The sequence below is a fragment of the Ostrinia furnacalis genome, unplaced genomic scaffold, assembly GCF_004193835.3.
Source record: "Ostrinia furnacalis isolate ACB-3 unplaced genomic scaffold, ASM419383v2 OfSCF3085, whole genome shotgun sequence".
NCBI lineage: Eukaryota > Metazoa > Arthropoda > Insecta > Lepidoptera > Crambidae > Ostrinia > Ostrinia furnacalis.
Window position 1 is genome coordinate 719,814 of NW_021133324.1, and position 27,366 is coordinate 747,179.

General features: G+C 36.2%; 2 protein-coding genes across 2 annotated transcripts in view; both read left to right on the forward strand.

The window, feature by feature from the left end:
- The window catches only part of unc-13 (protein unc13 homolog), a 64,999-nt gene extending 57,940 nt beyond the window's left edge, over nucleotides 1-7,059 (forward strand). The window contains exons 22-28 of the mRNA XM_028310740.1: nucleotides 86-217; nucleotides 1,074-1,217; nucleotides 1,798-2,017; nucleotides 2,572-2,670; nucleotides 3,209-3,371; nucleotides 5,782-5,908; nucleotides 6,765-7,059. Coding sequence (XP_028166541.1) covers nucleotides 86-217; nucleotides 1,074-1,217; nucleotides 1,798-2,017; nucleotides 2,572-2,670; nucleotides 3,209-3,371; nucleotides 5,782-5,908; nucleotides 6,765-6,935 — 1,056 coding nt within the window. The 3' untranslated portion in view covers nucleotides 6,936-7,059. The remainder of the gene's footprint in view (nucleotides 1-85; nucleotides 218-1,073; nucleotides 1,218-1,797; nucleotides 2,018-2,571; nucleotides 2,671-3,208; nucleotides 3,372-5,781; nucleotides 5,909-6,764) is intronic.
- A 3,274-nt stretch (nucleotides 7,060-10,333) lies between these two features.
- LOC114357239 (actin-binding Rho-activating protein) overlaps nucleotides 10,334-27,366 on the forward strand; it is a 48,161-nt gene continuing 31,128 nt past the window's right edge. The window contains exons 1-2 of the mRNA XM_028310762.1: nucleotides 10,334-10,518; nucleotides 22,228-22,364. Coding sequence (XP_028166563.1) covers nucleotides 10,462-10,518; nucleotides 22,228-22,364 — 194 coding nt within the window. The 5' untranslated portion in view covers nucleotides 10,334-10,461. The remainder of the gene's footprint in view (nucleotides 10,519-22,227; nucleotides 22,365-27,366) is intronic.

Here is a 27,366-nt window from a genome sequence, read left to right on the forward strand (position 1 = left end):
GTAGTCTACTCAAATCATTAGAATCTGCTCGATGGATCCATCAGATAGTAGTGGCTGGACTAAAAAACCTACTTTTCTTTTCTAGGATGGTTCCCTAACAATGTACGCCGAGTCCTGCGAAAAGACTGTTCTCAAGCGACTGCTCAAGGAATTGTGGAAGATTGTGATGAAGATTCTAGAGAAGACTGTTGTACTGCCGCCTATGACTGACAAAACGGTTAGTAAATAATGTTTTTGCTTTAACCCTTAAAACCAGGCTTTGGTACAGAGCCCACATCAATTTGAACTTTTTGCTGTGAAGATACGGTTGGAAACCTGGTTAAGGGTCAATATAACAATGTAACAGATAATAAAATTGTGTCTCCGTGACTCATTTAAAATCGTGTTGAAATAGGCAATACAAATCATGGTTATGGTGATTAGTGTCAAAGCCTGTATAAACTTACCTAGTTTATTCAGATGAATATTTTTGTTTTAATTTATGATGAAGCCACAGAAAACTTTTTAAATGATTCTAAAATAGGTACTTGAATTCTCCAAGACAATCCAATCGTAGACGTCAATGAATGACGCCATACGAAACTAACGCCCGTATTCATAAACATTTATTTATTTATTTATTTACACTTTTGCACATACAATTGTACAGTGGCGGACTTAATGCCAGGTGGCATTATCTGCCAGTCATCCACAGGTCGAGTAGAGAGACTAAGGCGGTGCAATAAATAAGACGTTTAATTAATATACTTACATAGCATTAGATAAAATAAATAACATAAGAATACATATTAATATAATAGACATACACCTAGATACATAAACATAATAATAATATTGGCGTACACAAAACACATGTCAGAGATAAGAAAAAAGTTTTAGTCTTTAAAATAATTAATAAAACATTACTATGAGGTCTCACAGTGCGCGTGGACGCACAGGGTCACACACAAACCAACCACAGAGCTCTATTTAAAGCTGTGCGTTCGATTTGCTGCTTCACATTAAGCAAGCATCGTTTGTGAATACGAGTGTTAAACTCAACAGAAAATACTAAAATGCACTGTTTTCCGCAGATGATGTTGAAGAACTTGACGAACAACGCAAAGAACTTAGCAGCGAACGCGAAGATCGAGGATATGACGCAGCTGTTCAAGAGCACCGTGGGTAAGCAAGACGTCAAACACGCGTTGTCAGGCGTCATGGACATCTCGAAAGAGGTAAGGAATCACTTGTCATTTCACTAATTGTATAAAGAGGAAAGATTTGATTGTTTATTTGTATTAAATAGGCTCAGAAACTAGGGAACCGATTTGAAAAAATCTTTCATCATTAGAATCCTACACAATTTTTATGGACATTACGAAGTACGTCGGGTCAGCTAGTCCTTTTATAATGGAGTTGTAAGAATTGAGATTTAACTCTTGATGTCATCAATCAAAATGTATGAGACTACTCTTTAAATAAGGTTGATGGTTTAATCTTACAAAAGCTTACCATTTGGTTATTTATTCTTGATGGGAAAAATAAAGGTTTCCCAAAAGTATAAAGGCATCTATCTAACTCTGCTGTCACTGGTAAATAGCCCGGTCAATGTTAAAAAAGTCCGGTCAAGTATCAAATAAATGATCAATGATTTTTTTTCTCTTCCATATTTTTCTTAAATTATTCGGTTCCTTCTCTTCTTTTCCTCCTTCCTTTTTATCGCGTGGGTTGTAAAATATGACCAGAACCTTATTGTCCTTCTGTAAGTGTAATACCTTTCATGATATCTTACTGAAATCAACGTTTTTCTTCCAGCATCTATCAGCAGAGAAGAGTTTAACACCCAAGCAGTGTGCAGTCTTAGACGCAGCGCTGGATACCATCAAGTTGTACTTCCACGCGGGTGGAAACGGTCTGAAGAAGACCTTCCTAGAGAAGAGTCCAGAACTGCAATCATTGAGATACGCGCTCAGCTTGTATACTCAGACCACTGACACGCTGATCAGGACGTTTGTGACCAGTCAGCAGAATCAAGGTAAGATCAACAACAAAAATGAATACTTGAAAATCATCAAGCTGTAGTTCCACGTGGATGGAAACGGTCTGAAGAAAACCTTCCTGAAGAAGAATCCAGAACTGCAGTCCTTGAGATATTCGCTGAGTTTGTACACGAAAACCAATGACACGCTGATCCGGACGTTTGTGGTGGACAGGGTGGCTGACAATCTTTGATAAGGAAGTCGAACCTTAACTTCGAACTCCTCCTATGTTCTTCTGATTAATTTTGTTGCGGATCCAATGACAGTTTTACCGAGACAAACTGAATCTTCACTGGTTTGGTTTTTATTGGTGGTCAAGTTTTTATTATCCTGGCCACACAGAAGTTGCAGCGGTGGGAACGAAAGGTGGGAATAGTCCCGTTACAAGGAACTAATTTTGAACTAAGCAGCATGATCATTGATTTTTAGTTTTTACTCTCAGGCAATTCCAGACCATAATAATTAAGTTCCTATGTTCTTTACCTTCAAAAAGAAACTAACCCACTTACTTCAAAGTGTGATTACCTACTTATGAAATTGTTACCAACAGATGCAGCAGTAGCGGAAGAAGGTAGCGTCGGTGAAGTGTCGCTGCAAGTGGACCTGTTTACGCATCCTGGCACCGGCGAACACAAAATCACCGTCAAAGGTTTTTCACTTTATCATAATTACACTGTCTTTATGTGTGTGATTTTACTCACAGACTGAATTTTTTAGGTGAGATAAGTAAGAGTTAGCTTTGATGAGTATCAGTATTCCTTATTATGTTTTGTTTTCAAGGTACACTTTAGCAAACGCGCGAGCGATAAAGATGGTTAGTTAGGGGTCATTGGACAAAATTCTACGTGCTCACAGACCGGGCTTTAGTAGACGTAATATTTATTGTATGCAGAAACTGTCTTTAGGGCATTATAAATAACTTGAAAAAATCGAACTGCCTAAGGCGGGAATTGAACCCATGACCTTCCGCTTGCCGGGCGACTGCTCTTCTTGCTCTTCTTTCTTTAGGGCAGTAACTCAAGATGTTTAAAAGATTTCATCCGAAGAATCCCACTTTCATTACTCTCATCGCCTACTCTTGACGTTTGGATTTTATTCGCCACGTTTACAGACAGATTCAAGTGCTCTGAAAAAACCTCACATAAATAATTCGAGTTTGTTTTAACTCTTATCTATTCTAATTCCAGTGGTAGCCGCCAACGACCTCAAGTGGGTGATAGCGAGCGGCATGTTCCGTCCATTCATCGAGGTCAACCTCATCGGGCCCCACCTCGCCGACAAGAAGAGGAAGTTCGCCACCAAGTCCAAGAGCAACAACTGGAGCCCCAAGTTCAATGAGACTTTCCACTTGTGAGTTTATTATTAGCATTATATCGTTACTAAAGAATGTACAACTATTTACCCTACTGCTCCAGAAGAGTTATGTTTTTGTATAGTCGGGTTTAGTAGAGTGTAAGCAGGTATTGGCTTGGAAAATAGTAAATTTTTAATAGCCTCATTAGTCTACGTAAGTCTACCTGCTTCAAACTCAGAGGTTCCGAGTCGATTCAAAATAGGGGCAGATTTTTGTATTCGGTTTGGTTGATTTGGAAATTGACCATTTTTAACCACCTCTGTGGTCTAGAGGTAAGACCACCTGTTGTAGATTCAGAGGTCCCGGGTTCGATTCCTAGTAGGGGCAGATTTTTCTGTTCTGTTTTATTTGGGTGATAGCGAGCGGCATGTTCCGTCCATTCATCGAGGTCAACCTCATCGGGCCCCACCTCGCCGACAAGAAGAGGAAGTTCGCCATAAAGTCCAAGAGCAACAACTGGAGCCCCAAGTTCAATGAGACTTTCCACTTGTGAGTTTATTAATAGCTTTATTCGTTACTAAAGAATGTACGACTATTAACCCTACTGCTCCAGAAGGAGGGTTGTGTTTTTTGTATAGTCGGGTTTAGTAGAGTGTAAGCAGGTATTGGCTTGGAAAATAGTAAATTTTTAATAGCCTCATTAGTCTACGTAAGTCTACCTGCTTCAAACTCAGAGGTTCCGAGTCGATTCAAAATAGGGGCAGATTTTTGTATTCGGTTTGGTTGATTTGGAAATTGACCATTTTTAACCACCTCTGTGGTCTAGAGGTAAGACCACCTGCTGTAGATTCAGAGGTCCCGGGATCGATTCCCATTGGGGGCAGATTTCTCTGCTCTATTTGGTTTGGATGATAGCGAGCGGCATGTTCCTTCCATTCATCGAGGTCAACCTCATCGGGCCCCACCTCGCCGACAAGAAGAGGAAGTTCGCCACCAAGTCTAAAAGCAACAACTGGAGCCCCAAGTTCAATGAGACTTTCCACTTGTGAGTTTATTAATAGCTTTATATCGTTACTAAAGAATGTACCTACGACTACTTGTACAGTCGAGTTTATTATTACTGTAAGTATTGGCTTGGAAAATTTTTAACCGCCTCTGAGGTCTACGTAAGTCTGCTTCAGACTCAGAGGTTCCGGGTCGATTCCCAGTGGAGGCAGATTTTTGTATTCGGATTGGTTGATTTGGAAATTGACCATTTTTAACCATCTCTGTGGTCTAGAGGTAAGACCACCTGCTGTAAATTCAGAGGTCTCGGGTTCGATTCCCATTGGGGGCAGATTTCTCTGCTCAATTTGGTTTAGGTGATAGCAAGCGATATGTTCCGTCCATTCATCGAGGTCAACCTCATCGGGCCCCACCTCGCCGACAAGAAGAGGAAGTTCGCCACCAAGTCCAAGAGCAACAACTGGAGCCCCAAGTTCAATGAGACTTTCCACTTGTGAGTTTATTATTAGCTTTTCATTGAGGAATGTGTACAGTCTGCGGGTTGGTTTGAAAAATAGTAAAATTATTACGACGACTTACGATGCTACAATGTAGTGTTCATTTGATGTTCTGTCGCTCAATGCAAGGCACAGGGGAAAAAAGTATCAGGAAGGTACGTGTCCGTATCATATCATCCTTATGCGACCGCACGAGCTTTTTATTATTCATCAGGCATTTTCGATGAAAAATTGCATTTATTATTATAGTGTTGTCTTTTTTGTACATTTTTCTTCAGCAACTTGTAGCTAAGATATTGACAGGTCTCTACCAGCGATTGCAAAATAACATCTCGACATCATCATCATCATTCAGTTTCCACTACCAGAGGACGACAATAATTTACCAGTTACAAATGGAGAATTTGACCTTTACCACCCCTGTTAGACAAATTGGGGCCGGGCGGCCTGACGTTTGCATGTTTCTCCCTTAGCCGCCTTTTACGACATCCTCGGAAAGAGTGAGGTTTCTGCTATGCCGATATCAACGGCTAAAATTCGTCTGGTTTTATAGTGGGGGTGTAGATTTTTCGAGGGATATTAACGATGTTTCGTTTATTTCAGCCAAATGACGTCCACTGCTGGACAAAGGCCTCCCCCAAGGTTTTCCACAATGAACGGTCCTGCGCTGCCCGCATCCAGGCTCTTCCCGCGACCTTTACCAGATCGTCGGTCCACCTAGTAGGAGGCCTGCCCACGCTACGTCTTCCAGCCCGTGGTCGCCACTCGAGAACTTTCCTGCCCCAACGGCCATCGTCTCTACGAGCTATGTGCCCCGCCCACTGCCACTTGATTTTAGCAATTCTGTGAGCTATGTCGGTTACTTTGGTTCTCCTGCGGATCTCCTCATTTCTGATTCGATCACGCAGGGAAACTCCGAGCGTATATAACGATGTTTACTGACGAAATACGATTTCCTTTCCAGCATGGTGAGCGCGACAGAACAGCTGGAGCTGTTTGAACTGCATGTGTGCGTACGGGACTACTGCTTCGCGCGCGAGGACCGGCTTGTAGGCGTGGCAGTTATGCGGCTGGCTGATATCGCTGAGCAGGTACGTAGTAAATCCACCATTAAATCTGTTTTTATGTATAATATTTTGACAATAATTAGAAGTATTTTCCCCAACAGCCAGACAGTTTTGACAGTTCCAACAGTTTTTTTAGGGTAGCTCCCAAAGCCACGATGACCCAAACTTCATAATTCAGCAACATTATATTCTATATTGGGAGCATACGCTGACAAACTTTCAGCTTTTGTAAAATGACGTAGGTCTGGCGTTCACTAGCTCTTAATCTATGGGGGATGGCAGGTTATTTCACTTCACAGGTTTTCCCACTAAAATCTTGAAAATACCTGAGGTGTTGCCTCCGTTACTTAGGAGACGACGCCACGGGTCCTAGCAAATACCAAGTTGACTTGCGTTCCATGCTATACGGGACTGACCGATACGACTCCTCAATGGGGTTCATTTAGCGGCTTCCTTATACAGAGATATTTATTTATTTATAATTCAATGCCAAAATATTGACATTAGGCGAACTTAATGCCATAAGGCATTCTCATCCAGTTTACCTTCGGGTTATGCAGGAAAAATAGTTTAGTTTAGATATTATTACAGCTAGTGTCACTCTGCAACGTGCGTGGGAGACTCGTACTTCACGTCCAAAGACTGACTCTATCTTCTTATTATTCATGTGGTTGTTACTGTTACTTTCTCTAACTAAGGCTGGGTTGCACCATCTTAACTTTAACTTTCATAAACGTCAAAAATCTGTCAAACTCCATACAAAAAACACCGGTTATCGTTATAATTACGGTCAAAGTTAGGTGGTGCAACTCAGCCTATGAGTTTTCTGATAGAATTCGACAACTCTTGAATATTAAATTATGTCCATTTATATGTACAGGGCACATGCGCGTGTTGGCTACCACTCGGCACCCGGGTCAAGATGGACGAGACGGGATGGACCATCCTTCGGATACTCTCGCAACGGCACAGCGACGAGGTGGCCCGCGAGTTCGTCAAGCTCAAGTCGGAGATGAGGACCGAAGCGCCCGCGGGCCAGGGCCCCTCGTGAGACCCCCGGGACCCCGGACCCCGTGCCACCCACGCCCGCTCCACGGCCTGAAACGGCCCCCTGGACCCCTGGAACCCTGGACCCCCGGACCCCCGGACCCCCGGACACCCGGACCCCCGGACCCCCGGAAACCCGGACCCCCGGACCCCCGGACCTCCGGACCCCCGGACCCCCAAGGGAGGAATCAAGCCCTGTGACGTATCTCGCGGAGGAGATCCAACTCCGACGCTCCGGCGGTACCCGGTCAGTGCTCTATTTAATTTCGTACCTCGTCGATGGCGTTTGTAAATAGTAAATTACTGTGTTAAGTTACGCGGATAGTAGAATATTTTGCACAAATTTCGTAAACATTAGCAGAAAAGACTGACCGTAGGCGGCCGCGGGCGTCGCGGCGTCCACACCGTTTAGGACTTCAGCGCGGCACACGATTATTTTAATCTACTTCTGTGAAACCAATCGCACACGTCTTCTTTAGAAAGACTGATTCGTTTGTTAGATTACGTCACGAGTACAACACGTAGCGGGCTACACTTGCGTGCAAGGAATTCGCTCTCCAAATAATTAAAATTTTGTATTCCTTAGATTTTGTATACGAGTTTTATTCTAATGCGTGGTTTTATAATGAAATTTTATTTTTGGTTTCATAGGAGTTTTTGTATTACACGGACGCGGTTTACGTTTTTGCAAGCGCGCTGAACGCCTAAAGAGTCGGACGTATCGAAAACACGATTATTGTAATATTTATATGGACCAAACGTAAATACGGATGCATAAATCCATAACCCTTATTATAATGCAACATTATTTATCTAATTAATCATCTACTCGTTATGCGTGTACAGTAAATAATATTATGGCCTTATGTAAATTATTTCCTATGTTCGTTTGTATCCTTGCTTCTCGTCGAGTTAGTCGGAGTATAATGTTGTTAAGGGTCTATTGAGTGTTACTACATTCTGGAATGGCGCGTGATTTTTTCCTTTGTTACTGCGTGGTGTATAGGATTAATGCGAAGTACGTAAAGCATGTTCGTTAGGTGATGAGTGTTCTAAAATGGAATTAATATAGGTATAGCTATGATTTCTAATAACGTGTACGGTCTTGTCATCTTTTATATTTAAAAGCTCTCTTTTTTTGTCCCGTTTTGTGTGATCTACAATGTACAATGTGGTCCATATTGTTTCAGTATTTTACTGACTTGTAAATAACAACAAAAATGTTAAATATGTATATCACATCTTTGCTCTTACTTTTAATATGCTTGGCCTGTTTAACATGTAATCAAAATCTCCTATGTCTTTTATTGTATATTATTGAAAATTGTGATATTGTTATAAAATGAGGTACTTACATCATTAACTGTCGTGAATATTTATGTAATACTGTTTTAGCTGATAAATTCATGGATCAGATGTTAACTGTTTTTATTATTGTATTCGTACCTTTTTAATATTTTATTTTTTGAAGTTATTATCAGGGCACTGACATTTTAAATTAAATAAATTTTAATATTTTACTCGTTAACCTTACACGTTGTGTACCTAACTCAATACTTGGATCGTTTTATATTTGTTTACCGAGACTGTACTATAACTATCAGTGCTCAAAACTTATTTGTTAAGGCTATAATTAAATAAAACAATAATAATTGTTGATTTAAAAGAGCAAAATTGATATCAAATAAATTAATAAAAATAAAAACTTTAAACTATCACAGTCCAAATCAAAACACAGTTTGAAGCATCACATAAATTTTAGTGTGTATATTTTCATTTCCACAACGACTTTGATATTTAAAATTAATTGCGACTTTTAACTTATAAAATCTTTTAATAATCATTTGTTGATAATAAACTTACTAAAATAGTGCATATTTCTACGAATTGCCAGTCCCAGTATGTATTTGATCTAAAAAATTCATTTGCGTGCAAAATAAATGGCACAAAGTAAAAACAGTTTTCGTGGTAATGAAAATATACGCGATGTGTAGCGGAGCACATCACTACAGACACGGGAGTTAGATTTTCTATATATTAGCATTTATCATGGATTACATATCTGTAGATAGAGAATGTGGTTTGTCTAGTCCAAATCTCAATAATATTATTATAATTATATATTTACTCATCTTTACTAATGAAAACTTTTTTATGTTATATTTCTGAGTCGACTGAATCTATGTAAAATAGAGTTATAGAAAAATTGCCACTTAAATGAAATAAAAGTAGTTTTCTGTTACAAAATTTGTGTAGTATTCTATTCAATGTATTAACGTTTTCAATCTATTATCGCATTTGTAATAGTTTAAAAATTTGAATTAGATATATTACATTCTTTGTCCATTGAAATAAAATTATATAAACGCAAATTAACTATACTATTTAATCGGGCATTAATGCATTGAATGGAGTGTTATTTGTTAAAAGTAGCAAAAATATAACTAGCATCAGTTTTGATAAAATTGATATGTTTTAATTTATCTATCCAATTGTCAGCAAAATTGTCAAAAATAGTTAATGACGTTAATGAGCTCGCATTTGATCATCCATTTGTAAATACCTACTTACAAATCGTACTTCCATCGTATTGTGAAAGGGATGCTAAAGTTTTGATGGGATCGTGTGATATCTACATAAACAAATCAGTATTAATTTGGATGTATATTAATTTTACAAGTACGTGTACGCGTTGCTAAGTTATGCCACGTTTATGAAGGTATTACGATTCGAGTTAGTTTAAAATTGAAGCGCACATAAAAATCATCGTCTCATCAAAATGACAAATCGTGTTGACACATAACCTTACCATTTGACAATACTTGGTAAATATTATTTTGTAAGTGTAAAATGTGACGTCACACATGCATTGGCATCATGAGTCTGTTACGCTCCAATTTTAGTATTAAAATCACTAAACATTGCATTATATCTTTGTATAAATGCATATATGTAAATGTTACATGTTTAACACATTATTGAATTTAGAATTTTTATGAAAAAATAAATAAATATCCGTATTTCAAATATATTTTGTTTTGTTTCATTATTGGTTGTTTTTATAGCTCTATTATTTTCCCCTTTTCTATTTACATAACTGAACGTTTCAAGAGACAAAACTTTTCTCTAGCTAGCAAATATCTTAAACATGATGGAGTATCTACAAATAAAATAAAATGTCAACAAATTCTCATTCAACAACAACAGGATTTCAACTGAAACGCCTCTAATATTCGTGCTTACAGTTCTCCCAAGAAACTGATTCAGATTTTTCGGAAGCAGCTGATTTCGATGCGGTCTATTTAGGTAACAATCGTATTGGAACGTAGACGTCCAACATACCATCGCTTACGTTATAGTTACATGTGGTGGGGATGCTATTTAAAGACGTCACTCATTCATAAAATAATGCACCACTTGGGAACTGACCGCCGTCGCGTACGCACGTTCGCCAACTCTCGCGCTCTATTTATAACGAATTCCGTTCTTGAAGTTTGACGTTTTGTGTTTGTGGATTTTTAACAGTGAAAATGAGCGGCAATTTTCTGACGATTCCAGGCGACGACCCCATACAAAGGCGGTCGAGGGTAAGGCTTCCCTCTGTGTTATGTTACTCATGCAAATAGAATGCAAATCGTATTAGATACTGATGAACACTTATGCAACTCAATTAAGCTTCAGCACAATAAACTGCTTGTCACCGGTTTTCTGCATTTGTTTTTCTTGTCGTGAAAAACAAAAGTTTGCAAAAATATCGTGAAAAGTAATTTGGCGCCAAACAGAATTATTGTTATCTGTGTTGTTTTGTGCGTGTCAAGCTTATAAAGAAACTCAACACTGTCATGCCAGTATGTGGTAACAGTGCCTAATTTGACTCTTTATACGAAATCACAATCGATCGCTTCATTTTGTTTTTTACAATCTTAGCTAGATTATTATCGAACAAAAATCCATTAAGAATGTAACATTGTCGCAGACAATCATTAATAGATTAAATCATGTGATCTCTACGCAGCGTCCCTGAAACATTTTGCAGAGAAAAGTAGCCGAGTAGAAATTAGTGCCATAGTATAATCATCATCATCGTCATCAACATCAACAGCCCTTTACAGTCCACTGCTTGACTATGAGCCTCCTCCACTATAGTTTTGCCATAATCCCCAAGCTTGGCAGGCGGGTTGGAGATCGCAGTTTAGAAGATTAATGTTTTTCAGAGAGCGCTGCTGCCCGTTCTCTGTTAGATGTGTAGTCCCTAAATCGCCATAGTATAATAATGAGTACTAATTATAGTGCTCTAAATCGAAATTATAATTAAGATAGTCACAGTGTGCCGAGTCTAATCACAAGGCACTGTTGTCTCGAGTCTGGATAATGTCACGTCAAGGTTGGTTTACACGTATTAAGTTGGTAACTAATTTTTAACTTAATTTTAAGAGATTAAATTGCAAACACAAGTTGAAAGTTAAGTTGCAAGTTGCTACTAAATTCTGTTTACATGCAATCAATCACTTAAAATTAAGTTAAAATTTAACTGCTTAATACATGTAAATAATAAAAAAAAAAATCAGCCTTTAGTGATTGTTTCAATGTCATGATGGCTTCTCTACAACTTTATCGAATTGAAATCTATTGCAGTAATTATTCTGTAGAGCCTAGTCAATGTACGAGTATGATTAGTGACAAATTCAATTTCGTGTTGCTTTGCTTTAACTTTTACGCCCGTATTCATAAACATTACTATGAGGTCTCACAGTGCGCGTGGACGCACAGGGTGAAACACGAACCAATCACAGAGCTCTATTCAACGCTGTGCATTCGATTTGCTGCTTCACTTAAGCAAGCATCCTTTGTGAATACCTACGGGCGTTAACTGCATCTTTGTGACAGTTTTAATACTGAAATTGCTATGCTCTACATTTTTTTGTCCAAAACTACGAAACGTGAAGGGATTGCAAAATTGAATCTATCACGATTGTGTCAATCAAAACAAAAATGGTACAAAAGTAAATAGCTCCGACAAATCAACATAAATGCATAGAATCAACAATGGATGGAGTCAACAAACACTACAAGATTAGATCTTAGTTTTATTCATTACTTGCCCAAGCTTGTCCACTACGATCATTGTAGAGTACTAATTACATCAGCTCAGTACAATTGTGAACACGTTAAAATGGTTTCACTAAGTTGTTAGTTTATGTGAGAGTAATGTTAATATTAATTTTATTACCCCTGGGCCACACACATGGCGATAATCCGACGATTCACGCCATGGCCATGTGTGTAGCCAAGTATTCCCTTAAACTTTGGTGGTATTTTGCTAAGTCACACACAAACAAGCCTTCGCTCTATTGTTGCCCGAATGTTCTCGCAATGTGTGTGACCCAGGGGTTATTGTCATAACTTCAGCATTCCGCAGATCAGTTTCATTTTATTTGATTCTATTCATTACCCTGAGTCGCTGACATCTTATATCTTATCTCTTCTATTATATAAAAGAAAGTCGTGTTAGTTACTCCACTTATAACTCAAGAACGGCTGAACCGATTTAGCTGAAAATTGTCAGGAAGGTAGTTTAGAGCCAGGAAAAGGACATAGGATACTTTTTATCCCGTTATTGATTGCCATTAAGGCGGAACAAAGTTCGCCGGGTCAGCTAGTAAAAGATAAAAGATGAATTTAATAAAGCTTATACATTGAGGATGTTTGACGGCCACTTGACTCATCACAACGTCAGCTTCCGTTGTGGGTTCAAATTCCGTTGAGTGCAAAATAAATAGTGAACATTAAGTCTTATACATACAGGTTGGAATTCTGTAATGCCACTTGGAGGGAAAGTACTCTTAATACCTACTTACTGTAGTTAGAAAATATTACCTAAAGAAAAAACATCCCTTTATTTAAATAAAATTGCATTCAAATATTTCCAAAAATTTGCTCACCCTAGAATCAAACCAACTAAAATCTATTAAAAATTACACCCTGTATTTTTATTGCATCAATCGTTAAGGATGAAATCTCTCTAACAAACTTGATAAATCGAATGAAAGGAAATCTTAAAATACGTGAATCTAATAAACATGCCACCATGCCACCATATTATTATCATAATCTGTAAAAGATATGAACTTAGAGCATTTTTCCGAAACTATCTTACCGAACGTGAAAACTAGTGTAGGTATGTCATCTCAAATCGTCGCGTCAATTACGAGTACAAAGAAAGATACCTAATTTATTTAGTTCATAAGACAGTAACAATAATTGCAATTAGTCGTCATTCTAAGTTTTATTTATAATGAGCTAGGTTATGAGGGCACTAGTTGAGACAATCTTATCTCACGAATAAGTTAATTAACATTATATTAATTAGCATACTTAGCAATGATTAATTAGAATTCGCTTTTAAAATTAATTACAATTAAACATTTCATTCAAAAGGACAATAACCTTTCACATTGCCATGTCTACAGATCTAAACAATATGAAAAAATGTAAATATTATTTTCCTGTCGGTAAGGTTACTTTTTACCATCAAAGGTTTTTATATTCTTCAAACCTTTTTACCTTAAATACGAAATTTAATATTTTTTGCATTAAAAAGTTAATAAACAACAAAAAATACTTTATGATTACTATTCCGCACTTATTTACCTTAAATATTTAGTTTAATCGAGTTTTTAAAGTACTGTAGGCCTTTGAGAATTTAACAAATAAATAATATTTTTAGTTACCATCAGGCTTTTTCTTTGACGTCCAAAAAAGTGATTGTATCATTGGTTTCATCAAGCATGATAACCAAAATAAATACATAGAATGCATACATTACATTAATTACAATACATTACATAATATTATACTTAGTAGCAGCAGTCGTTTGTATTATACTGGCGACATGCACTTTTTTGTAGAGACAATCAAATAATCAATAATCTCATTTACTCGTATTATGTACCTACATTGTTTTTTTTTGTTATATTTTCTCAAACGCTTTACCCGCGAAGAAACAGAGCTTATTTCGTACTCCGACCTCAATCCTCATTTACTATGAAGTTTTCCTTTATATTTTTTACAAAATGATTAGTCCATTACTCCGAAATCTAGTAGATAAGCCTTAAAATACTTACATTAACTTAAGGCGACAATTTCAGCGTAGCTCAATGAATCTTTCATTATGGAAAGAAGTTCTAGGAATTTCATAGCGGTTTGCCCAAAAAAAAGAGATTGTGAATGACTGCAATAAAAAGAAAAAATAAATCTGTAACAGTTTGAAAAGAAATTGTGAAAATAATACGTCAAAAGTACTTTTCATCAGTTCTTTAGTTTTGGAATTTGTGGAATTGGGATGATGACTGGGTAATGAAATCGAAATATGTATCTGTCTGACGGACAAATAATTGTAATTTTTTCATCTAGCCTAACTATGAATGAGTACCTATGTTTTTATAAGTATTAAAAAGTGACTCAAAAAGACGTGATTATAAGTAAGCTGAGAAAACAATTATTGTTTTGGCAAAGGCGATCTGGTGATCCAGAAGTGGAAGCACCTGGATTAGGAGCAGCGTAGGACCAATCATTGTGATAATCTTTGGGAGAGGCCTTTGCTGGTGAGATAAGCCGCGCTGTACCTTGTTGTATTACCTTGTCTTGGTGAATAAACAATCTTATAATCTTTTGTCCAGCAGTAGCCGCCTTTGGCTGAAATGGTAATGATGACGTATGGTCTCAAGATCAAAATCATAAATTAATTACCTTTATAACAGCTTGAATAGGTCATGGTGAACGTTAACAATAGGTATATCGTTTATTGACAGATCGTGAAGTTTACCTAGCAATACCAATCACGTGTATTCATTTAGTAGTTTCTAATAAACCACGTAGTTCTGGGAAACTTGTAGGTACCTACCAACATAGAATCCGTGGAAAATTAATTTGGCCAATTTCTGTTATTCATTGATTGATTGCTTTTGGTATGAATGGATGATTGCTTTTGGTATGAATGGATAAATTTAATTTCATAGGTGTATGTACAAAATTACTCGTTCATTGAAATTAAATTCATTTACTATAGCAAAGTTGTTTTTTATGAAACACTTTTACACATTAGGTAGACCTTTACCTCGTAACTTGCCTAAATACCTACATGCTTCACCAGAAGCAAAGTTTATGTCACAAATAAAAAAAATGTTTATATCATCTCACAGATTGTTACACAACCAGAAAAGGATTATGCAAAACCTTTTACTAAAAGATTGACGCCCGTATTCACAAACGATGCTTGCTTAAGTGAAACAGCAAATCGAACGCACAGCGTTGATAGAGCTCTGTGATTGGTTCGTGTATCACCCTGTGCGTCCACGCGCACTGTGAGACCTCATAGTAATGTTTGTGAATACGGGCGTGAGTATTTCTGTGGAAGCTCGATCAATGCTAACCAATGGAATTTTCCGCATTCGAGCGAACACAATCACTTTTGAAAACGATTTTGAAATGAAAACTGTCACGAATTTTACTTTAATCTAGGCCCTGGACAGCATGTCTAGTGCTACAGTCAGCATGAAATAGCTCGTGACAACCTGAGTAGTCCTTGTTACAATGGAAATAAGGTTGTGTTGGCAACTTTTTGGCCACTTTGGGTGTCACGAATTATTTGATGCTGAAGTACACAGAAGTCTGTATACCGCACATTTGTCACATCCAGGTGAATGACAGCGGTGAGTTACGCCTTGGCGGCGGGCCGGCCTTGTTACGCTGACGGATCGTTGTTTTGACGCGTGCACGCAACTGACTCACTCTTCCGTCAGCGAAGAATGTGAATGCGCGGGAGCAAAGATGGCGACAGTACAAAGTAGCATAAATATATAAAATAAATGTATTTATTTCAGACAACTAAGATTCATAGAGTATTAGTAAAAGCTTATTGACTACGTTAATACTTTATTACCAAAATTGATTTATTATATTAATCATTGGCCGATATGTGGACAATCCCTGCCTGTCAGTTATGATGGTTATCTTCCTCAGTAAGTATACTGTGACAGCTGCCGCGTAATCTGTACAAAAATAACGCACAGTTATAATTCGCATATTCGAGTGTTTTTTCAAAGACGAAACATTTCCGAATTTTTTTGAGATTCATCACCATACATACATTTTTTATTAAATAATTAAAATAATTTAAGACTTCATGGTTTTCCTTTCATTTGATTAATCAAGTTTGTTAGAGAGACTTTATCTTACGATCCCTTATGATCGATGCAATGAAAATTGCATTGTAATTTTTGACAGATTTTATTGGTTCGATTCCCGGGTTTAGCATCAAATCTAAACGCAGTTCTATTTCTCTTAAAAAATAAAGGAATGTTTTATTTTTGTAAAATTTTCTATTAACAGTATTAAGAGTACTTTCCCCCCTAGTGGCATTACAAAATTCCACCCTGTATAGCCTAAAGTCTTCTTCGATAAATGGGCTATACAACACAAAAACATTTTAACAAATCGGAACAAACAAACAAAAAACTTCAGCATTATAATATTAGTATAGATTTGTAAAATAAGCTTGCCAACTAGCATTCTAATACGTTAAAATGTCTATCTCGTCGTCAGTTAAATTGAGTTGACTGTGTTACATGTGTAAATAAAACAGTCTACTAAAATTAACTTGATTTATAAACAGTTATTTTGTCTGTTAACATGTAGAATATTGTAATTCCGTTATAAGTAGTTAATTCGTATTGGAACATAACATTTTCTTACTCAATGATTTCATCAATTCGGAATAGATACTTGCTTAGTTCTTGATGATTACGAGTGTGATTGATGTAATAGTACTTTAAACACGTACCTTAAGTACTAGACATATACTTACCTATGTTCAAATTGTACAACCGTACCATATTATCTGAGAAAAATATAATGTTTTGTTGTACCTATAAGCCGTAGATGGCGTACTGAGTAAAAGCAATAATGATAGTAAAATTCGTTCAATATAGGGACCAATTTATTAGTTATCGTTTATATTTAGAAGTTAAATCCAATAATTCAATAAAATGCTGATCTTATATTATGAGAATTATCAAATACGATGCTATTTAATAAAAGCGATATAAGGAAATTCTTATCTGAGCCTTGACAAGATAATAAATTGAGGAATATTAATAACCAAAATGGAATGTGACAAAAATAAAATTTTAGTATCAGCAAAATGAAATCAAATCCATCATCTCATTATACCATCTTCAAATATAATGAAATAACATGATAAATAAATAGACTTAATAATTGTGATTAATGACAATCATTAGGTAGTTATCTATGTATGTACCTATAATCTTCGTTCGTTTCAGCCAAATGACGTCCACTGCTTATCTTACTAATATTATAAATGCGAAAGTTTGGATATCTGTATGTTTGTTACTCTTTTACGCAAAAACTACTGAACGGATTTTTATGAAACTTTACAGTATTATTGTTTATAACCCAGAATAACATATAGGCTATAATATATGACGATCTGTGACAAACTAAATTTCACGCGGGTGAAGCCCCGGGCAGATTTTATTATAGGTAAATGCAAAAGTAACTATAAGTTATTTGTTTGTTGTGTATTGAGTGAATTTTGTTTTTTATACAAATACACCTGTCTATAATGTGTGGTAGATTCCATTTAGGAAAATTCCAGCATGAATAAGGTTAATGTTATGACGATTATTACGTTCATACTTTTTGTAACAAATCGAAAAATAATATTGACATATCAATAACCAGCAAAATAACATACTTATTCGTTATTTATGGAAAAAGATACAGCTAAATATTATTCAACAACGGTTAAATTGCAGATTTTATAAGGCTTGAAATCGAGATCTTAAATACATTTTAATTGTGAATATGCAAGTTTCAGCACCTTTAAGGCCCACAACAGACGGTGAGACGCAACTGCAACTTTGAAATGATTCTGATGAATGAAACTGAAAGTTTCAAATTGGTCGCGTCATATGTGGTTTCTCAACGGACGCTATGGCAGAAACTTAGATGCAACTCAAAAGTAACTAGCAGTTGCAGTTTCGTTGCAGTTGCGTTTCACCGTCTGTTATGGGCCTAAATAGCTTCAAAAGTTACATGTCAAAAACCCAAAGCACTTCTGTATACTTTTAGTATGTTTAGTTGTTTACTTTAGTTCTAGTACCTATACATAAAATGTGTTAGTATACTATTCTGAACAAAATTTTGCACCAATTTTGTAGAGTCGCGACAACGGCAGGTGTTGGCAATCCATCAGATGCGAGTATATCTAGATTCATTTATTTAGGATACAAAAACTACTCACTGCAACGTGACATATTTACACATAGAAAACCGTATAAATTACGTGAGTCTTCGGTGATTCATCCGAGCGTATTATGACATTTTTATGAAGCGCAAATGCATCTAAAACGTTTTGGCAAATGGTGTTACGGGGCATTTGCCTTGTGCATTATCAGTTAGGTATTTCATAATATTATTTGTACAAATTCAATTTAGGTACACATGAATCTGTGATAATGTAGCTCATTTGGTATGTTAATAAATGAAATGAATAGTAATTTTGGTTTATGCCAAAATTACTGTTAATGAACTGAATACGAACAATACAATAAAATTCATTATTTTGTATAATTTAAACCTATTCATTAAATACTCGTAAAATGGTCGTGGTAAGATAGATAGATAGGTATAATGAATTATTTTATTTTCGAAATGATTTAATTTGATCAAATATCTCGAGACCTAGACCTTGCAAACCTAAAGTACAAAATAGTTTTCTTTTTTTCTCGAACAAACGATTAATGTTATAAAAATATCTCAATAACAAATTACAATCAAACTTTCAAGTACCTACGTCAAACATCAAATGTTAGACCAAACAGAATTCGTACAAATAAACACCGTCTGACCTTAGGCGAACTACGTAAACACTCATTCATTGGCCAGAATGCTACAAGTTTCAAATTCAAAACAATACGGAAAATCTCTTGAATTTGATTCTTTCATGTTAGAACTCGATGTTAACGCGTTAGCAATTCGCAAAGTATGCGGCACAGCTGTTGTTTACATTTCTTTGTGAGACTAAATATTTCTTGAAATAGACTTGTACAAGTTGGTGTAAATGTTTTGCGTACAATGTAATGCTCATTGAGTTGTTTTTCGATTATAATTCGCGATAATTTAATTACTTTGAGTACTGCCTGGTGGATCGCGTACCGACTATAATGTGTTAGATACATAAGCATTATGAGTACCTATAAATCCTTCTTAGAGTAATAGTGTACAATTTATCTCCGGGGTATGGGTGTAATAAGGGTGATGTAAATTCGAATTACCTACGTTTGTTATCTAATTATTATATCCGTTTCTTGTTTACTCCCTTCAAGCCCCTGGTTAAATGTTGATAAGATTATCTTGCAACTCACGAAGGCGAGTGAGCTTAACTTGTGTGTGTACGTGTACATGCACATAACGATAGTGTAATGTCTGTCAAAACATTTGAAAAACGAACATTAGCGAGCCATCAATAACGTCTCTACTTAGTACAAGCACTTAAGATGCTTTAGTCACTAAAGCACTAAAGTTTAGTGTAATTGGCATAATATGACGTCATCTTACTTCAAAAGCTATCATTTAAATATATCTAAATATGTATCTACTAACATCGTTTGTATTAACGCATTTTAAGACGAAATAAATCGAAATCGTTTGCCTATATCAAAGTCATTCATTCTTAATACGCATTTGCGTATTACATAATGCTAAATCGAACTATCAATTTGATGCTTCTTTGTATAACTATTATTACTTTCTTCAGTGATAAATTATTCTGAAGGTAAAAAATTATCATCCGTCCATTAGCACTATACGAGTAAGCCAGGTCTTTGTTACAAAACAACAAGGGCTATTTCCGTCCAGCCATATCCATACCCAATGCAGACGGGGCAAGACACAGTATTTTAAGATGTGTCTTCGAAAACACTGCCAACTTTTATTGATCTACTTTGATGTAGACAAAATCGTCCGTACTATATTAAAACGTGGCACAGGTCTTGAGCGAAAAAAAGTTGGAACGCTTTATCTAATTTTTTTGGTAATTGAATGGGTACTACCAAAATTCCCACTGTACAGGGTGGAAACGATAAGTGATCTCACTTGATTATTTCTACACTATACAAGATATCATAAAACTAGTTAGTACTGATCCTGAAAGTGTTTCATGAGATCTATCAAACGGTGTCAATAATAGGTTACAGAATAAACTGGATCCATCCGAAAATTTAATGTTTCCAGCTTCCATACATTTAGTACTGTAATGGCACCACATGCAAACCTTCGTCTTGAATCACTCTATTTATTAAAAAAAAACACCGCATCAAAATCCGTTGCGTAGTTTTAAGGATCTAATGCCCGTTTTCACCATCAATTCTTAATTTTTAAGCGACCCCTATGGTAACACATGACAGGAATTTTGTTTTCAAGGAGTCACTTAAAAAATTGGGATTGATGGTGAAAACGGGCATAAGCCTACTTACATATAGGGACACAGACATCGAAGCTACTTTTTTAGTGATAATAATTATAAAGCTGAAGAGTATGTTTGGTTGAGATTAATAATTTTGTTATGACTAAGCTGTCTGGTCTGGTCCATATACTCGTACGTAGGTATCTATTTTGCTAATGGAAAATCCATCACGAATCTTACCGCATACTCTCAGCGCTAAAGCGAAACATAAATTATTTTGTCGGTGAAGATCAGGACTGTACTTACATAAAACAACGACGCGTGTTCAAATTTGTATCGATTCGAATCAATTTTGCTGATTGCTGATTTATTCGGATACATTGGAGATGTTTCTTTGAGAAGCGACAATATTTAGATTATGTTGAGGACAGATAGACATAAAGATTCTTTTAAATCGAATGCTAAAGGAGATTGAGCTTTATTACTTTTAGTATTTTTTGTTTTATATGGAGATTAAGAAAAAACCTGACATGATGAACCGGCAGGTGTTATCACCTCCAACCAACCTGTATTTCATAGAGTGTTATGCAAGATAACTGTCTAAAAGTTTATCAGAAACCTAGCTAGTAATTTAATAGCTTAATTAGCTACCTACGCGTATGCAGATGCCACAATCAATGCTAGCATGACAATGAATTGAGTGTTACTAGGCTAATTTGCCTACATTGAGTGTTATTTTAAGCATTATTAATTTATGACACTAATTACATGAATCACACTCATCCTCGCTTTTCATCATTTTCAATAGCAATTGTAGTCCATACTAAATTAAACCTACGCAACGAGATTTGCATACGTGATCAGTGTCTCAATGGCACAGAACATATATTATTCATCATCATCATTTAAGCCCTAGAACGTCCACTGCTGAACATAGGCCTCGCCCAGTGATTACACAACTTTTATTGTTGCAATATTGCTCTCATTTACAACTGTTTAAGGCTCAGGACAGTAAAATTAGTTTTCATTCTTTTTTTTAATGTCATGAATCATCGCAGCTTTTGTAGTGTATGTTATAAGAGCATCTAGAAACTCAGTAAAAATCACGAAGTCGAATCTATTGCGATTGTTACATTGTCTAAGATCTTCAGTTGACTCATTATCGCGTATTTTATTAGACAGATATTTTATTTCTTACTCCTCGAAGCAAACTACCAGGTACCAGAATACTAGAATGCTTGCAGCTGTATAATTTTATGTAGAAATGTAACAATGGAAAATTTTCATGCAATCTGAAAACTCATTATCACCGCAGTGAAATTATTATGCCAAGTGGAATGGCCAAACAATTAACTTGTCAAATAAATCGGCTGTGTTAAATAACACACAACGCAAATCGACCGAAATATGTGTTGGCAAAAAAGAATGATTAGATTTTATAGGTACATTTCAATCGACGCCTTTTAGTTTCATTGTGAAGATTTATGTGAAGCAAATTAGTTATTTTTGTTTAAATTTATTAACCTCCCTATTGACAGCTGCACTATCTAATCATCTAACCGTAATTTATAACGATAATCGGTGTATTTTTTGTATGGAGTTTGACATTATTTTTTACGTTTGCTAAAGTTAAAGTAAGATGGTGCAACCCAGGATAAGCAGTAAAAAATAGGGTTCATCACAAAAGTCCATCGTTCGGCGAGGATCGAACTAGCGTTAGCAACTCAATGTCGAAATTATTAGGCCACCTATATTGTTTTGAAGAAAACTACATTACTCTCTACTATAATCCAGTTTTTTGTTTCAGAGTTCATCGCTAACAGATTTAATATCGGCGTTCGACACAAAAGCACAGACGCACAGCGACTTACAGAAAGTTACAGCCTTCAGCGGACACTTTGACAAAAACCACAAACCCACATTCTCAAAGGATGAGTATGGCAAGTAAGTAATATCTGATTGTATATTTAGAATGTCATACCAGTGGGTCTAGACAAAGTGCAAATTATAATCGCAAACCAGTCGAAAAGTGGTCGAAAAGCCCCTTTTTTGTATGGAGTTTTGACGGATTCGATTTTCGATTCGATCAAAAAGTGCGTTTTGTCTAGGGGGGCAGGCCTGTTCATCTCCGCAAGTTTACATCGAAAACAAAACAAACACGCACGATGGCACCTTACAGGATTACTATTTGACAAGGCCTCACATACGATCGAGCATTGACTCACGCACGCGTATTCTTGTGTATGATGGAAAAAAAATAAAAATATGGTGTACTAAATACTGTGCAGTATTTAACTGCCTAAATAATAATAAAAACACAGAATGTACTTTTTTAAGTTGCCTGAAGACACTGAGAGGTAAATAAGTAGTTAAGGCGATTACATGGCCGAACGACCTTGAGCATTAGAGCGAGACAACGCGCCTCCCGCCGCGCGCCCGCGCTTCTGCCCGATATCAAAGAGCGCTCAGAATACAGATGCGAAGCGCTGCCAATTCTAATATAACTGCCTACGGGAATGTTGACTCGATTTTAATTTACGCAGATCGAAAAACATTGCGATGCTTATTTTGTTTCAAAACAGAATTAAAAAATATAAAAAATAATAATAATTCTCGTCAGCATAATCTTCAAACTAAAACAAAATTAAATTATTGAAATATAATGATTATATTTCAATTAGTACATCATTATACTTCGATAAGTACCATAACAACGAAAAATAAACAATTATTTCCTCTTGTAAAGTTTGCTCAAAGGGACAGCTCAGTTTGAAAGTTAGGCTGACGATATTCATGTGTCTAAGTGAGCTTCTAAACAGTTTTTAAGCGTGTGTACCTTCTTACCTAAATGTAAGTGTCTGTCTGTGCAGGTATTCAAAATATTGGTCAACATATTTTTGATCATTGAATACAATTTTTGACTTTACTTTCTCTGTTATTATTTTTTGGTAAAATCGAGGAATTTTTTGATACATACATTTGGCTATTATAATCCTGATAGTAATGATGAAATATAAGATTTTCGTTTAGCGTTCTATTTCAACTAAAATAGATAAACACGGATTGAGCGACATTTTTATATGAGTTACATGTCAAGCACGAATACGAATACTGTGTGTCGAGGTAACGCCACTATAGTGTAACAATGACAATAAGAGGGTAGTTTAAAATATTTACGGCTTTTTTTTTTGCTATTTTATTACTGCCAGTCTGCTTGTGATCACGGCAGCCGAAAAATCAAACCGCATACAAAAAAATCTTTTTTTTCTATGCGGTTATTATTTTTGATTTGATTTTGAAATAAATCACATAAAATTATCAGGGATAGAAATAGGTGGTATCAATTTAATTTACCTAACCTTATTTGCGACGAGACGATTGAGCTAGATAACTTAATCGAAAATTCCCCAGGAATAATTCCGATTTTTTGTGGGGTCAATGAGATAAAAAAACTCATACCTGCAAAACTAATGGACCAACGGGGTACCTTGTAAATGGGGAATNAAATTCTTTATAGAAAAACAAAGGAGCGGAGCGGGCCGACATGCGACACAGCCTCCCCGTGCGAACGCTAGTGAAAGACTGAGCTCCCGCATTCGAGCGGCCCGCGTGAGGAAATTACAGGGTATTTTGAATGTATGACACGTAATACATGATTTTTGAAAAAAAATGAACATCAATTTTTTAGATCATAAAATTTTCTATCATTTGGTGAAAGAATCATTAAAATCGCTTCAGCCGTTTAGGAGTAGTAGGAAATTACTTTGGTGAAATTAGAAGAAAGTTAAGAATTTTTTCTGTCAAAACTAATAGTTGTAACAAAAAAAACGAACAACAATTTTTTAGTTTAAGATATTATACATCTCACACATATTTTTTTTTCTTGTTTGGGTCATCCATTTCGGAGGAGTAGGGATTCAAAGAGAGGTCTATTTTGCAGTTTTGCCTCACCTATCGCCTTAATATTAATCATGCTAAATCATGTATTTCCACCGCCATTTTCTGCAGTTTGGCACCTCACGTCACATCATTTTACCGAAGTCAGCCCTATAGCTTCGGCGCAGTACCGATCACTGACGTTTGTCAACAAAATGGTGCTTGACTCTTGAGACGAGCTAAATTACACCATATTGTTAATGACATTGAGCATACATTTTTTTAAATACCTTCGCGAAGTAACACTTCTCCTAGTACTTATTATTATTCTGTGGCATACTCAGAATCATTCGACAGAAGACCAAACTAAATTGGCGTAGTAAAAAAAATGCGCAAGCACACGTGCAGTGGGCCGGCCGTCTGCCGTAGAACCGATGAAATGTGAAAAACTGCTCGACGGACCATATTCATCACAAAGCTCAAAGTAGATAGACAGAGGAAATTCCTGCTTTAGTAAAATTTTAGGCTCACCTTTGATATTGCCGAAATTTTCCGGCAAACTTAAGAGTGTTGTTGTAATTCAATAGCTACAAGTACATGAGGAGACACCCTTTCTCTATAGAAAGTGTGTCTCCTCCTCCTCCTCATCTCTCTATAGAGATGTTTTAATAAATTAAAGTTTTAACACAAAATAACCGAACACAAATTCCTTTGCTAAGCCAGAGCTTATTGTATTAAAATTTAATCATCGATAGTAATTTTTTGACAAAGTTACTATCAATATTAATTTATTAATCGAATTAATAAAATGTGAACAATTTTAATATTTTATCAGCGATTGAAAATCAAAGCTGAAAATCGAGCAACAACATTACTTTAGGTGTCAAAAAGCATTAAGAACACACAAACTTTTAATGGCATCCGTTAAACTTCTGCTAATTAATTAACTTCAAACTTAAAACTGATTAAGGCCAGGTAGGCCTGCTGGTGAAGCGTCGAAAAGTTTTCAAATTTACTTTTAACTATAGGAGTAGGTATTAGGTATAAGGCGTACGAGTAAAACCTTAAAACCGCAGTGAGAAAGACGGTCGCGGTGGGCGGAAGTTTGAATCATGCGGTTTACACAGCTTATGACCGCAGTCTGTGGAGGAACACTATCTGTGTTCGCTATCCTCATCAGTGAGGGACCGAGGAAGAAGAAGAAAACCTTGAAAAAGCTTTCACTATATCTTCCGGTCTGTGGTCGCTACTAGAGAACTTTCTGCCTAAAAAGCCACCCGTTCTACAAGCTAATGTGCCACACTGATGTTATTAAAGTTTGATAAATTCTGCGGGCTATGTCGGTTATTTTGGTTCTCAGGTACTCCTAATTTCTAATTCTATAACTTAGGGAAACTCCGAACATAGCAGACTTCAATATCTGTATCGAAATATCTTTCAAGTATAAGGACTTCGCCACGTTTCACGCGGTAGTACTTACCTACTTAGGAAGGATAAGCTGCCCTTAACTGAAGTTAAACTAAACTTTTCGGGATACTCTTTGATTGATGTTGTTTCGCGCCTGAATCGCATCAATATCGAAGCAAAGACAATGCTTGTTGTATGGTAACTAGATAATAAAATAACATTATACATGACATGGTCATGTAGGGAAAAAACATCGGGCTCATTACCCCTTGAACTGCGTATTATCGTATTATTTTGAAATAAAATACTGTTAAGGTTACTAAAACCGTTCAATTTTAGTTGGTTTTTGTTTATTTCAAGAAAAGGTACTTACTAAATAATTTTGGCGCAGATTTAACCTGCGTAGGCCACATTATCTATACTTATAATAAATCTGTAGAGAGGTCAATTCTGTACATGAAATATATTTTCAAAATAACTATCAGGGGGTGATTAGTGATCGATACTGATGCCAAAAATGCAATCAGTAAAATTTTTGTCTGTCTGTCTGTCTGTCTGTCTGTCTGTCTGTCTGTATGTTCTTTATAGAAACAAAAACTACTCGACGGATTTTAACGAAACTTGGCACAATTATTCTTCATACTCCTGGGCAGGTTATAGGATACTTAGGAATACCCACGGGAACGGGCATTAGCGAGAAAAAACATTTATATGAAAAATCTAAACCGCTTAAGATAGACGCTTGACATTTGGCATGCAGGTACCTTAGTAAACTTAAAGCTTAGTTACAACAGGATATTGCAAAATTCCCACGGGAACTGGAATTAGCGGGAAATCCCTTTTGTATGACTGACTCACTGACATACCCACGCACAGCCTAAACGGCTAAACGTAGGCACTTGAAATTTATAAGGGACGTAGCTTAGGTACCGTAGACGTGCACTAAGAAAGGAATTCCCGAAATTCCCACAGGAACAGGAATTACCAGGAAAATCCTTTTGTATGAAAAATTTAAACCGCTTAAGTTAGACGCTTGAAATTTGGCATGCAGGTCCCTTAGTAAACTTAAAGCTTAGTTACAACAGGATATTGCGAAATTCCAACGGGAACGGGAGTTAGCGGGAAAAAACATTTGTATGAAAAAATCTAAACTGCGTAAGATAGATAAAGTGGGTAAAACGGGATCCACGCGTACGAAGTCGCGGGCGGCCGCTAGTTATGAATAAATCATTACCAAATACAACTACTTTTAATATTTTTTCATAAGGTCTAAATTTGATATTAATCTAGAGATGCCCTAGATACCTAAAAATATCGATATTAGTTTTTTTAACAAAAATATCGTAAAATATAAATATGTAGGTATTCGAAAATTAATGATTGCAGCTCTAGAATTTAATTTCAATACTATATTAAAAGTTAAATTAAGCGTATCAATTGAAAACATAGACAAGGTATTCGCGGACAACTAAATATCGATATGTTACGGCTAAAGATAGGTATGAACATAAACTTAAGATTAGCCGGCTAAACTTAAGTTTATCTTCGACGAGGTGTTAATGTTAGTTTCTTCTATCTTTAGCCGGCTAAACTTAAGTGTAACCGCAGGCCCTTGGCTAAAAATGTAAAAGAAAATGGAAAAGGAAACAATGTAATAATGTTT